Consider the following 13,867-nt stretch of genomic DNA (forward strand, 5'->3'; position numbering starts at 1 on the left):
TGTTCTCTTCCCTTTCCTTTTTGTTCTCCAAGCTTAAAAAGATTCAATGTAAATAGTGGGAGACTATTTTGACAATTTGCTCTTTTATAATTCCTTATATGCAAGACTTAATTTTATATTTATTTATATAATTTCCTAATTTCTAAATTATATAAAAAATATTTATTAATATTAGGTAATCTAAATTGAAATATATTTTTAATGCCTATAATTTGATATGAATAGACAATAATGTTATAAATAAACATAAATATTTTAGTTATTAAATATATATACATAAATAAAAATTTTGTGGTGTATATGTAAATGCCTTTTGCTGTTTAAATGCTCAGGGCAAGTTTCAAATAATGAAACATATCAATTGATGATTGTAATAAAGGCCTTGTTATTGGACATGATTGATGTAGGGTAAGATGTTATGATTTTATGTTAAAATGTATTGTAGTTATTGTTTTAGGGTGACATGTTTTGTTCTTGACATCAAGGTACGAAGGTTTGGGAAAATTATTGTTTGACAAGAATTGGGGGCGGGCATGTTCAAAATGGATTAAAATGTCAAAATGACCTTAAAAGTGCAATAAGTGTTGCATGCTATTTGTAATTTTAAATTACAAATTTTAGAAAGATTTACATACATCCCACTCAATTCCTATGTATTTCCATATCTAAACCTTCAATTTTTACATGCATGTCATCTTAACACTGGATGAAAAGTTGTATTTCACTTTTTAAAAGTTAAAATGGTGGTATTGGAAAGCGGCTCTGTTAGGTTTTCAACCGCCCCTTTCATTTCCCTTTTTCCTCTCAAAGCCTTTGTCGTCCCCAAATTGCCTCAACTATTGGTTCCAATGGGACTGCAAATGAGTCGAGCTTGAGCAAGCTTAGGCTTGACTCATGTTCAACTTGTTCAAAATTACTTCTATTTGAGATTGACTCATGTTTGAAATTGTTTGTTAATATTGTGTTCGTGTTCAACCCGAGTTACATATTCGTGTTGGCTTTTTGCTTATGTTTGACTCAAAATTGGCTCATTTTAATTAATTAAAAAACAAAGATCTAGCGCCCCCCTACCGCTCACCTACCTCCCACCTACCACTCTCTTGCTTCTATAAATAGAGAGGGTGTGAGGCTTAGGAGAGCAAGGGAAGAGATCTTAAGGACGTAAAGCTTTGGAGAGAAATAATATTTTTATTTTGAGCTAAAACAATCCAAACAAGATCAAATAAAGTGTTGTTGGTGTTTAACCCATTCATAATGCGAGCTTAAAAAAAAATATTCGTGTTCGGCTCGCTTTTTGAAAACGAGCTTTCTAATGAGTCAAATGTGGGTCGTTCGCAACAATGAACTTTTGGACAGCCCTAGGTTTCATTCCCTCCTCTCACTTCAACTTACGGGCTTGTCCATTTGCTTTCCATGAAATAATCATCTTCCTCCCAATCATTGGCCTGATTTCATTCCTAAACTAGAAAGCGCTCATCACTTCAAGATACCTAACCCTAACAACCTCTCTCACCCACATACCATGTGATGAAGATAAAATTTCATTTTATGATAAAGATGTCGATGAGGGTTCCCAGCAATGGAACCTTGCATTGTTTGGCTATGCTTTAGGCAAGCGACTGTTCTATGGTAATCTCTTAAAAGCCATTATTAAACTCTGGAAGCCACGAGATACAACCAAATTTATTTCTTTATTTGAGTTTTTTTTTTATGTTTAAATGTGTGGAAGGAAAAAATATTATGTGCAGACAAAAATTTAGAGTGGGCCCCACTTTAACAATAAAAAAAATAAAAAAGATATATTTAAGTGGTTCAGATTGGACATCGCACACAAACTTGTGTGCAGTATCCGTGCGCAATAAGCGCTCGTGTGGAAGATCTAGATATGATTCTTCTTGGGGGCCCTTGGTTCATTAGTGGCAGACTCTTCATCTTAAAAAAAAAATGAAACTTTTGACTTCAAACATATCAATTAGCATTTCGAGAAAGTTCCCATCTAACTCAAACTTTCCAAATGTACCTTTATGTAGTTGGTATAAAAATAATATTTAAAAACTTGCTAGCAAGATAAGAATGCCAATAGCTATTACTAAAGGTTCATGTCTTACCTTTAGTAGAGTTGGCATCCAAACTTTGTATTGATTCTACCTTGCCTAATTCTACTACTATCTCATTCAAAAGGTGTTATTTTGACCCCCAATTAATGAACTAAAGTAAAAGGACACTTTTGTAATGTGGTATCGCTCACCTACCACATCTCACCTACCGTTCACCTACCGTTCACCTACCGCTCACCTAACGCTCACCTACCTCCCACCTACCACTCTCTTGCTTCTATAAATAGAGAGGGTGTGAGGCTTAGGAGAGCAAGGGAAGAGATCTTAAGGGTGTAAGGCTTAGGAGAGAAAGAGAAGAGATCTTAAGGGTGTAAGGCTTAGGAGAGAAAGAGAAGAGATCTTAAGGGTGTAAGGCTTAGGAGAGAAAGAGAAGAGATCTTAAGGGTGTAAGGCTTAGGAGAGAAAGAGAAGAGATCTTAAGCCACCACAAAGGAGGAGAGAATAGCTAGAGAGCTAGAGAGGAGGAGAGCATCTTGAGGCCTTGTATCAAGGTGTCGCTTGAGAGGGAGGCCATAGAAGGAAGATGAGGGCTCATCTCTATGTATAAGCTATGTATTCTCCATTTCTTTTGCCTTAGTGAAATATTTGATTGATTCTCTTCCGTGGAAGTCAGCACAGAACAAGAAGTTTTCTCCGGTGAACAAGTGTGATCTCTGTCAGAAGGTATCGGAGCTCTCCGTTCATTTCTATGCCAGGAAGTACATATCTCACAACAAAAGACAATAACATTATTCAACCGATCATTTACGAATGTAGACCCTATTATGGTAGAAATTGGGATACATTTGCCTATTATGGTAGAATTTGTGATCCCCACGTAGTGAGATTACGGCTTTATTGTTGTGGTTGTTGTGCTGTTGTTGTTGGCAGAACTTGTGCTAAATTAATTAAAAAATTCTTCCTAGCCTAATTTATATTTTTCTTTATAAATGAAATTAAAAAAACTCTTCCGAGCCGAAATTATATATTCGATCGAGAAAAATTGTATATTTAAAAAATAATAAATTAAAAGAAAAGATGTACATTAATGAATCATAGCTAACTTGATCTTTTAAAAAAAATTCAAATCAATTTTATTTAGATCATTGCACATATAATGTCCTTCAACCAAGAAGAAATAGAACACATTTTCTAAATTTTAATTAGGAAGATTTACAAACAAACCATATAATTTCTATGTATGACATATCTAACACCCACATTTTAATTTTTACATCTATACCACTCTACCTGCGCTTAAAAAGGTGTGTTTCACATTATTTGATATGAAAAATTTAATGCTATGAACATAAAGATTAAAGTTCAGGTGTAAGGTATGTAAATACATAAGAATTGTGTGGTATATATATATAAAATGCCAATTTAATTATGATGGTCATATTTTTAAATCAAATGCTAAAATATATTATATTTTAAAATAAAAAAAATATGTGTTGGGCTTTTTACATAATTTTGATGTGTGAGTACAATTTGAAAAGTGGATGAAAAGAGAGATTATTACGTCTGTCGCCCGGACGTCGAGCTGTGTCTGGGCGACGGCCGTGATACAGCGGGCCATCGCCCGGACGCCGAGCCAAGCGGTCTGTATGTAATCGCCCGTCTTAAATTACTGTGAGAGTTAGGAATTAAATAATAATCATTTATTAATGTGACTAAAAGAAATTATTTGGACTTTTATTATTTTTCTTAAATCAACAAGTAAAGCATCATAATGACAAAACATGCAAATATATAGAATCATTTTTTTAACAAGATTTAAAGAAATATGCAAATACCATGAAATGCATTTAAAATTATTTTACAATTTTAAAAAATATGCAAAATGGATAGTTTTGTGAAAAATCAAAGGAGTATGCAACAAGAAAAATACATAAATAAATAAATTCGCCACAAATAAATCAGAAAGAGTTATCCAGCCTAGAAATCTTGTTAAATAATTGTTTACTATTTCGGAAAATGAGGATTGCTCAACTTACCCATTCAGTGAGGCATTGCTCGCCCTTCGGCCTGTTAATGTCCATAGCTTTGCGTCCTGTTATAAGCTCTAATAATACCACACCAAAAGAATATACATCTGCTTTCTCTGTAATTTGGCCACTTTGAGCATACTCTGGCGCAAGATATCTGTAATTTAATAATGGGGTTTTAGATTTAATATTAAAATTTTTATTTTTATTTTTATTTTTTACTTTTTATTAATTATAATGATTTTCTAAGAAAACATTGAAAATGCATTTTAAAAAAAGAAAAATAGATTCAATTTCCAAAATATGCAATGGATGCAACAAAAGGCCTACATTGATTTTCAAATATATGTGTATTTATTAAATAATATTTATAAGAAAATAATAAAACCACTTAATTATTTTATATGTTTTCCAAAATGATTGTATAATTATTTTAATAGTATATTTGAACTAATTTTTTAGGCTTTGTATTGGTCAAAAAATAATTTTTTCCATCAATTAATAAATCTTAAATCACAAATTATATACTATCATCCACCAAGTTGAGCTAACATGACCATCGGATCATGCTACCTTTTTCTTATGTGAATGAAAGGAAGTGCTAAGCATTTACTAATAAATGATATATGGTGGATATGAAATTAGATGGAGAAATGAAGGCATAATACCAAGATCTAATCATAGCCATTGATTCCCTTTACCCAAAATAAGATGAAAAAAAAAGAGTTCTTCTTTATGTTTAAGGCATCCCAACTAAGATAGGAAAATTAATTGACAAGAAACTAGCAATCACTAGCCCTTTCCAATGGCATGCAGAACTTTGTTGAAGCATAATGCTCAGTAAGGTAAATAGAAGCGTTTGTTTTGATCTAGGTGTAATGTGTGTGCCTCAGTGTGCCTCAGTTAGAGTCTTGATTGATTTGTCTCATGGATCAATCAAATTCGCCTGGGTTTAGGCAAGGTTCCTTGACCTTGATCAAATGTGGTGTAATCTCCTCCTATATTCCTAATCAACTAGCTCTACTTTGAATTGTAGGAGGTGGTTTTGAGAGATAGAAAGCTTAGAAAAGATTGAGATGATATTGAAACTTTACAATGGATATTAGGAAAGGGGTTATATAAAGAGGATTGGGATGACCCTTACCAATTTTAAGGGCACGACGAGAATTGACCAATTAGTTAAGGAAGACTTTTGACGACTGTAAAATGTCTCAAGAATATTCCAAATCATTAGGGATTGAGTAGGACACTAAAAAAAGTAACAATCTATGATTGGTCAATTTGAATTTCTATGGATGATAAGAGCTTTGAGTAACTTAAACAAAGTTACAACTATTTTTTTGAAGGAATCAAAGGGCAAGTAGGCTAAATTCATGCTCCATAATTGGAAGACGAAGGGATCAAGTACAACGTGTGGGATGAGTTCAATTGGGCACATTGAGTTTAATTTGAAATTTGGGTTAGCTTAAGGTCGATTTGGCATATGCTAGTTACCAATGTGCTAGGCTAAATTAAATATATCTAGGGCAGTACATATAGGGTTTAGGTTTAGCCAATCAAGTTAGGGGTTTAACCAACTAGGTTATATGTTTTATTTGGGTTATACTTAACTCATAATTAGTTTAGATTAGGTTGGCATGGGTATATAAGAAGATATTCACGATTAGGATATCAACCTAATGCTTAATTAGTGTGCTAAGACTGACTCAATAAATCATTTTGACTTAACTCAAGATGGGCTACCTATGTCACCTTGTGAATGCAAAATGAATGGATTTAATATGAGAAGAAGTTAGTCTAGCATTGAATATTATACTAGGGTTGATCTAAGATCATATTGGTCTAGTTTTAGATAGCATATTAAGATTTGGGCTAGCCTAGCATGACAAGATCCACTCAAGGGAGCTAGAGCTTGAGATTAATAGAGCTCCAAAATGATTGAAAACCTTTCGAAGAGATGCTAGATTTGTTCTTGCTTGCATCATCTCTTTATTAGTGTTCCTTACTATAGGCCCTTTCATTGTATGCCTCTTCTTATGTTCCATGCTTCTTATCCTCTTCTTGAAGAACACTTCTTGTCCCTTAAGCTCACATTAAAGATAGAGAGAGAAAGAGAGTGATGGGAGAGAGAGATTGAATAAGAGTGAGGGAGGGAGGGAGGGAGGGAGATTATATTATGAATTAAACAATTGATTCATTGATTTAATAAATAAAACTCAATACAAATGACTTTCAGATTTATAGCTATGAGGAGTCCTAAAATACAAATTATGAAAATCTGATAAAAACTAATGATAATTTACCATATAACTGTTCTAGCATATATTACAACTTCTTAACCCTATTTAATCTGGAATACATTAAAAACTAAATTATCCTCGAAAATTCTTTTATAATTTTCTTTGATCGACCATGTTTGGTAAAATGTGAAAATTTTGGAGAAAAAAAAAACTATATCTTCCTTGATTTTACCTCCTCTCTTCATCTATAAAGGTGGGGTTGGTTTGTGACTCCCTGAATCTTAATTTACTCACCTTTGTCTGATCCTTAGTCCTTACCAATTAATCATACATTCGGAACTTTCTCCATAAGTTCTGGAATTTTTCAACGTCAACTGGAAATTCAAAAGCTTATCTTTCCCATCTATATTGCTCTAGAAGCTTGTGGTGAATTTTGGATTCCATTTAAGCTCAATGCTGACCAAAACTGCCCAATATCAGTGCCCCAAGTAGAAAGTCCTTGGAATCAGAATAGTGATTTTTTTTCGCCCACAAAGAATCCTAAACTTACCATCACACTACTTTTTTTCTCAGTAAAAGAATGTATAGAAACATCTACAATCTTTTTACCCTCATGATATGTTAAAATAGCACAAATCACACGAAAACAAGAAAAAAATGTACTTGAAAACAAAACCACATAATTTATTATACAATCAACGTGGAAACAGACAAAAAACCAATGCTGAAGCATCCTGACTTAGTGCAAAACATGATACAAGGAGACAAGACCAGGCCAGACCTTTGCAGTGTAGTAATCAGGTCAAATACCCCGCTGAGATGGTCTTATGGAACATAAGGAGAAAGAGAGAAGATGAAAAATCAATAGAACTCCTATTCATACTGAAGAAAATTTTCCAAACTTACTACAGAATGACTTGAAGTGTCGAAAGTGAATCATAGCTTCTTATTATTATTTTAGGAAAGGGTGGACATAATGTACTCACGATGCTTATAATTTGCTCTGTTGCAATGCATCATCATCTTCATATGGAACGAAGATTCGTTCTGGACCAGCAATCATATCATCCCAAAGCAAATCAGACAGCGCGAGTGTTAATTCTCCTACTTTTCCTATTACACAATAAGAATAAGTTAGCCCCACTCACCATAAACAGAACGTAGCCATAATAATATCAGATTGAGTTGCCTAATTTTTAAAATAGAACAAATGCAACTCATACTGGGAGTGCTTAATGAGCAAAAATGACTTTTTTACAATGCAAGGTTATTCTACATGCACTTAATATGTTTGAAAAAAAAAATCCTTTCTCCAACAGCACAAAAGGATAAAAATTACCATTTCCAACCGGTTTTCCATCCCATTCAATGATTGGCAATAATGGAAGCGTGCTCCCCACATACATCATTTCTGCTGAATTTTTAGCTTCATCTACCGTTATATTCCGAGTCTCCACACCCTTCAAAAGTCCCTTTTCAACTAGTTTTGGAGCTAATGCCAAAAGCCTCTTAGCTGTGCACCCAGTGAGTATATTATCAAAAGTGGGAAGAAGTAGTTCCTTCTTGTTGCTTATAAATGCAACATTAACATTAGGACCTTCTGCAATGTGGCCATTATCATCAACCCAGACTGAAGCAAAGGCGCCCTTCTCTTCAGCTTCTATAATTGCTAGAACGTTAGGGAGATAGTTGACATTCTTCATTGTGGCAAAGATAGGAGGCTTCATTGGAGTAGTGGCTGTAACTACTTTAACACCTTCCTTGCGCTGGGAAAAGTTGTCAGCAATAACTACTGCATAGAAGGCAGGCTCTGGGCAACCCGAAGAAGACAGGAGGAAGTCTCCTGGACCTGCACTTAACCAGTATCTGAGTGAGCCTCTTCTGCACTTTGAGGCAGCTGTTGTCTGGATTAATATGCTTTTCAAAGTTTCCTTAGGAAATGGAGAAGAAATCTTAGCTTTTGATGCTGAGTTTAGGAATCTGTCAAGGTGGGTATCCAGCTCATACAAGTACCTACATAAGGTGCACAAGGAGTAAAATATCTGCCATAGTATCAGGGGAAGCATTTATGCATATGATTCTCAAGAATGTGAAGGGTAGGCCAACAGTAGGAAAATGAGATAGTTGTTACATATTGAATAAGATTGATCTACATCCCAAAAATTCAATCTAATAAACTTAAAGAGCAAGACACTACACAGAAAATTATAAAGCAATATGAAGATAAAAGCAACAAGATCCATGGTGAAAAGTTTATCCTAAAAATAATAAAATGCAACAATACAGTTTTAAGACAACAACGCTGGAAACAATGCTAAAGCCAGACAAACAACTTAGATTACTGCCACGAATCATGTTTCATTTCCTCAGTAAGAAACCCCTCAGAAAAATAAACGAAAATAAAAGAAAATAAGAGATGGTTATTATAATAAAAGAAAATTTACAACATGCGCACAGATGCGTCTGCTATCTATATTTTCATGTTATTTCGAAACTTCCAAATGATAGATTTTTATAGATTTAAAGAAAACTATGTATCAATCAAGAAATTTTTTAGTAACATGAGATCCTTTAAAAGTAAAAAGTATAATCATATATGTGATAAACAATCGTGCAAACCAACAAGATTTTTAAAGTATTAGCGTATATACTGGATCATCCATGTTTATCAGTTAAGAAATTTAGAGTATGAAAAGAAGAAGTCGGCAAACTTTATGCACCACAACTTATGATTTGAATGTGGATTTTAGTAGAAACATACATAGACATTATTTTGTGAAGTAAATAAGATAATCAAATCAATCTATTCTTAAAGCTTAATAAGTGACTGCCAGCTTTAAAAATTCCATTTTGAATTATCACTCAAAAAAGGAACATGAAAAAAGAAGAATTTACTGAATAACAAAACTAGAACAAAAATTTTCTACCTACCCATTCAATATCACGGCTGTATCAAAGACGCCATGTCCTCTGTGCACCATATGATCATCGATTGGAAGAACCATCATGGATGGATCAAGAATGATTCCACCAAAGTAGCTTGAGTACATAGCAGGGTAAGGTTTCTCCTTCACCGAATTCCATTTTAATTGTTGTTTTTCGATAAGCTAGAAGAAAAGAAGAAACTATCAATATCTGATGAAATATGTGAGTAGCAAACTATAGAAATGCTTTCTTCCATAAATAAAAGAGCAAGGAGAACAATACATAGATTTATGGGAAAAACTATATGGAAAAAAATCATGAGCAAAGGAGGAAATTCACTATATCAAAAAGGAAGAGAGTATTACAAGTGGAGGGTGAAGGCTCAAATAACACATTATGCCCCACAAAATCTTAAATAAATAAAAATATACATGCATACATACACAAATACGTGCGCACACACACATTTATAATAATAATAATAATAATAATAATAATAATAATAATAATAATAATAATAATCATAATAGTAGTGGCATTTACATAATACCCCAAAATTCTTATGTATTTACTTATCCAAACCCTAAACATTCATATTTACATGCATACCACTCAAATCTTTAATATCACAACCAAAATGCCATCATCACTAGCTTATTAATATTGAAATACACCTTTTCACCTATAGGTTTTTGACACCAATGTGTTATAACTGTAAATATTAAACTTTGGGTGTATGATATGTAAATACATAAGAATTGTGGGTATGTATGTAAATTTATTTAAAAATGAAATACACCTTTTCAAGCATAGGTTTATAACACAAATATATTATAAGTGTAAATATTAAACTTAGGGTGCAAAATATGTAAATAGATAAGAATTGTGGGTACGTATGTAAATTTGTTTAAGATTGAAATACAGCTTTTCGGGCATAGGTTTATGACGCCAATGTGTTATAAGTGCAAATATTAAACTTAGGGTGTAAGATATGTAAATAGATAAGATTTGTGGGTATGTACGCAAAAATTTCTCATAATAATAATAATAATAATAATAATAATGACTCCATACGACAAGGGTATCCATACCGTAGGGTGCAGATGCGGGAGAAATATTAGGTGTGTCGCATGCACCTACGACCACCCAATGAAAGGAGAGAGAGGGTAGGGCATGCAACACGCCTAATATTTCTCTGCAAGTGCGGAGACAGAAGCCTGTAAAATAATCTTCCCATAATTTTCGGTCATATATGTCATATTGCAAATTTTCTCATCCAAACCCAACAAAATTTGGGTCACAAATTCTAACTCAATAATGGCATGTGTATATATGACTCAAACAACAGTTTTAAACTTAAAAACGTCGATTTCAGAATATGGAATGTCGAATGAACCCAAACATCATTATTTTTTTTCTAGAGCTGGGTTGGGCCGCACTATTTCTTTTTCAGTATTTTAGATTAAAATATTTTCTTTAAAATAAAATAATAATAAACAATATTTGACATATTCGGATTGGCCTTAGCACTTAGCTCTGCGTGCGTTATCCGCACTTAATATTTTTTCCTTATATTAAAACAAAAATCAGTCTATTATAACATACTTGCTTTACTCCACCTAGTGGGGCGTCTGCCCTACATCTGTGATGATTCTTATGAGCCTTATGTCTGTTTTCTTCAGTAATCTGTTACATTATCACTTCATCACCTAAATTATTATTTTATTCACAAAAACCTGAACAAGGGTTTCTTTTGCCGATTCCATGAAAAAGAAAAAATTAAGCAAAGTTAAGAATGCCCAAACTCAGCAGAATCATGATTCTCATTGTTTCAACAAAAAAAAAATAAATAAATAAAAAATAACTCCTTCAGAAAATTTACGTTACAAGCTAAACCTAATAGAAAGCACAAGTTTGATTCAATAGCAAGCACAAATCTCAGCAAAGAAAACAAGCCAGATCAAGAATGGGAAAAAGGAAAAGAGCAACAGCAAGACTTTCGTTAGCGATGAACAGTGTTTCAATCTCCATTTAAATTTACCTGAGCAGCAGAATAAACGGGGACGCGTTTCCCGGCGGATAGACCTGCTTGATAGCCAAAAGAAAAGGGGATGTTGAGCAAAAGCTAAGCTATTGTTTGACGATATGCATCAGTTAAGCGAGAGAGAGAGAGACGGCATGCCTGGATTTGGGCGAGCATGGTGAGACGAACCGCCGTCCATGGCGTTTAGGGTGTTGAGGGTAGGTTGAAGGCCGGAGGCGAGGTCTGAGCGTAAAGTAGAGCAGAGGAAAGCAGAGGAGAGAAGAGAGAGTGAGGTTGAAGGCCGTGTTGGCAAAATAAACATATGTTCCAAAAGTTGAATATAAAAGTGTATTCCACTTTTATAAATCACAATTATTATATTTTTATGTGATATAAAACATTTGGGTGATATAATGTAAATATATAGATTGAATAAAAAACATTGAAGTAATTTTTTTTGTCTTGTTATGAACTATTATCATTAAGTTCTTATATTTATTTCTACATTATGTAATTTAGGATGTAGCAAAGTACTAGGGAGAGTATAGCTTTTGTTCAAGTGACATCAACTTAGAGTTAAATATATTAAAGCAACTTGGCAGTAGTTCATTTCAACTATTGTAAGGTTTGGGATGGATTGCTTAGGTGTTTGGCAACTCATTGAGCACAAGCAACATTGGGTTTCTATTAGTTTTGAGATCTTTTGTATGTCTTGAAATTTTTTTTAAAAAAAAGCAAGATAAAAAAGCTTCTAAAGTTGAATTAAACTTTGATGAACAAACACATTGATTGTGATTGATTGGGTGGATTTTATTATTTTTTCCCATACATAAATTATGATCATTGAAAATTTTTAAATGTAATCTATCTTTTTTTCATCATGTATAATATTCTTCTATTAAAATGAAGAGATTTGATAGCCTCCCTATAGTTGGTTGACCTCTCATGAATTAATTCTAAGTTATTATGAAAGAATGTGATGACAATGACTCATAAAAATAATAAGTACATAGAAGTTATGTTGCAGCCATTGCTGCCTCTTTTAAAGAAAGTGAAAATTGTGTATTTTTAGGATACTATTAGGGCTATTGATTGATATGATGTAAATTTGCGATATGTCACTAGTTTAAATATCATGTTTTCTTCTCTATTTATCATAATTTTATACTTATGGAAATGTTTCTTGGTGGTATTTGCATATTATAGGGGTTGACGATGTGTTGCGAAGCCAAACACAAAGCTGGAAAAAATATTGGATTAGAGTAATTATGTTACTTTCCAGAGTAGTTATGATAGCTTCTCAGTGTGTTAGGCTTGATTACACGAGGGCCAGGCATAGCTACGCTGGTATGCGACGCAATTACGCTAGGCACAAACATAATTATATCGATGTCCGTCGAACCTTTGATTTGACATCTTTTTGCTTGATGAATTTGACAAGAAATATATAAAGAGATGTTTTGGGACATTCTAGAGGAGCTTGATAGCACATTAGAGGTTTCTTTCAACAAGATTTAGGGTTTCATTGCCAAACCCTATTATTTCTCTTTCTCCTTCATCGGTGAGAAACTCTTGAGGATAGTTTTCCTTTGAGATTTGACACATTGTGTATAAGAGAGAAAGAAATTGAATGTTGCAGTGTGAGAAATATTAAGGAGAGTGTTTCATTATACGACGAGGAAGTGATGCATTGCTGAGAAAATTTGGCTTATGTGTAAGTTTGTGTATTTTTTTGAATTTATATCTTCAATGTTTGTAATGAAATTTTACATGATATTCCACTTCATGTCTCATAGCTAATGTTCTTTCATGCTCCTGTGATGTAAGGATAAAATTTTCTAATTATTTCTATAATGAGTTTTCCTTGTAAACATTTTTCGTGGCTTTAAATTTTATATGTTGACTTGTAAACTTTTTGTCCTTAATTCACTTTGATTTAAACCCGACAGTATGTTAAAAACCCTTGTAGTATAAGACTTCTAACCGTCACCAAGAAGAACTAGTACATTAACACTCAATTGTCTTATAAAATAGACATATTAAGCTATTAAAAAATTGCAACCAAGATAGAGGATCCAAGGAATCCTGGGAAATACTGCATGGTTAAGTCTTTATTAACTTTAATATGATGTCTAACTTTCTTATGATGTAGTCATAGACTAAAAAAGATTGTGTATTTGGTTGTCAACTATCACGAAGAGAAAGTCATAGGAAAAATATAGACAGAACACTACATCTGTGTCATAGGAGCATGAACCTCATCATCTCTTAACGACTCATAATTTCTCTGGCTTTTCTGGTACTAATTTTTTTTTATTTTCTGCTCTTTTAGGACTATTAGGACTTTCACTTTTGTCACTTCGACGATTATACTTGCGTGATTAACCAACCTGTCTTATAACAAATTTCAATCATCAATTTTTTGGTGTCATTATCAGAGATAAAAGTCAAAATTTATAGTTTAGGTTTGAATTGTATTATGTTTTCCTATTTATTTGAAATATTGTTACAATTCATTTCAGTCTTTATTTTTTTAAAACATAAAATTTTGAAAAAAATATTTGCATCATTTTTTTTTCTGTGATTATATATATA

General features: G+C 33.0%; 1 protein-coding gene across 1 annotated transcript; it reads right to left on the reverse strand.

Annotated features, from left to right (window-relative positions):
- Nucleotides 1-6,967: 6,967 nt before the first annotated feature.
- LOC110021991 (D-amino-acid transaminase, chloroplastic-like) lies at nucleotides 6,968-11,591 on the reverse strand. The gene is made up of 5 exons (XM_020720742.1): nucleotides 11,432-11,591; nucleotides 11,291-11,334; nucleotides 9,256-9,431; nucleotides 7,664-8,337; nucleotides 6,968-7,437 (listed from the first exon to the last, which is right to left on the reverse strand). Exons 1-5 carry the CDS (start codon nucleotides 11,469-11,471, stop codon nucleotides 7,316-7,318), a joined length of 1,056 nt encoding a protein of 351 aa, XP_020576401.1. The 5' UTR covers nucleotides 11,472-11,591; the 3' UTR covers nucleotides 6,968-7,315.
- Between the last annotated feature and the right edge of the window lie 2,276 nt (nucleotides 11,592-13,867).

Source organism: Phalaenopsis equestris, unplaced genomic scaffold, assembly GCF_001263595.1.
Source record: "Phalaenopsis equestris unplaced genomic scaffold, ASM126359v1 Scaffold000160, whole genome shotgun sequence".
NCBI classification, from domain to species: Eukaryota; Viridiplantae; Streptophyta; class Magnoliopsida; order Asparagales; family Orchidaceae; genus Phalaenopsis; species Phalaenopsis equestris.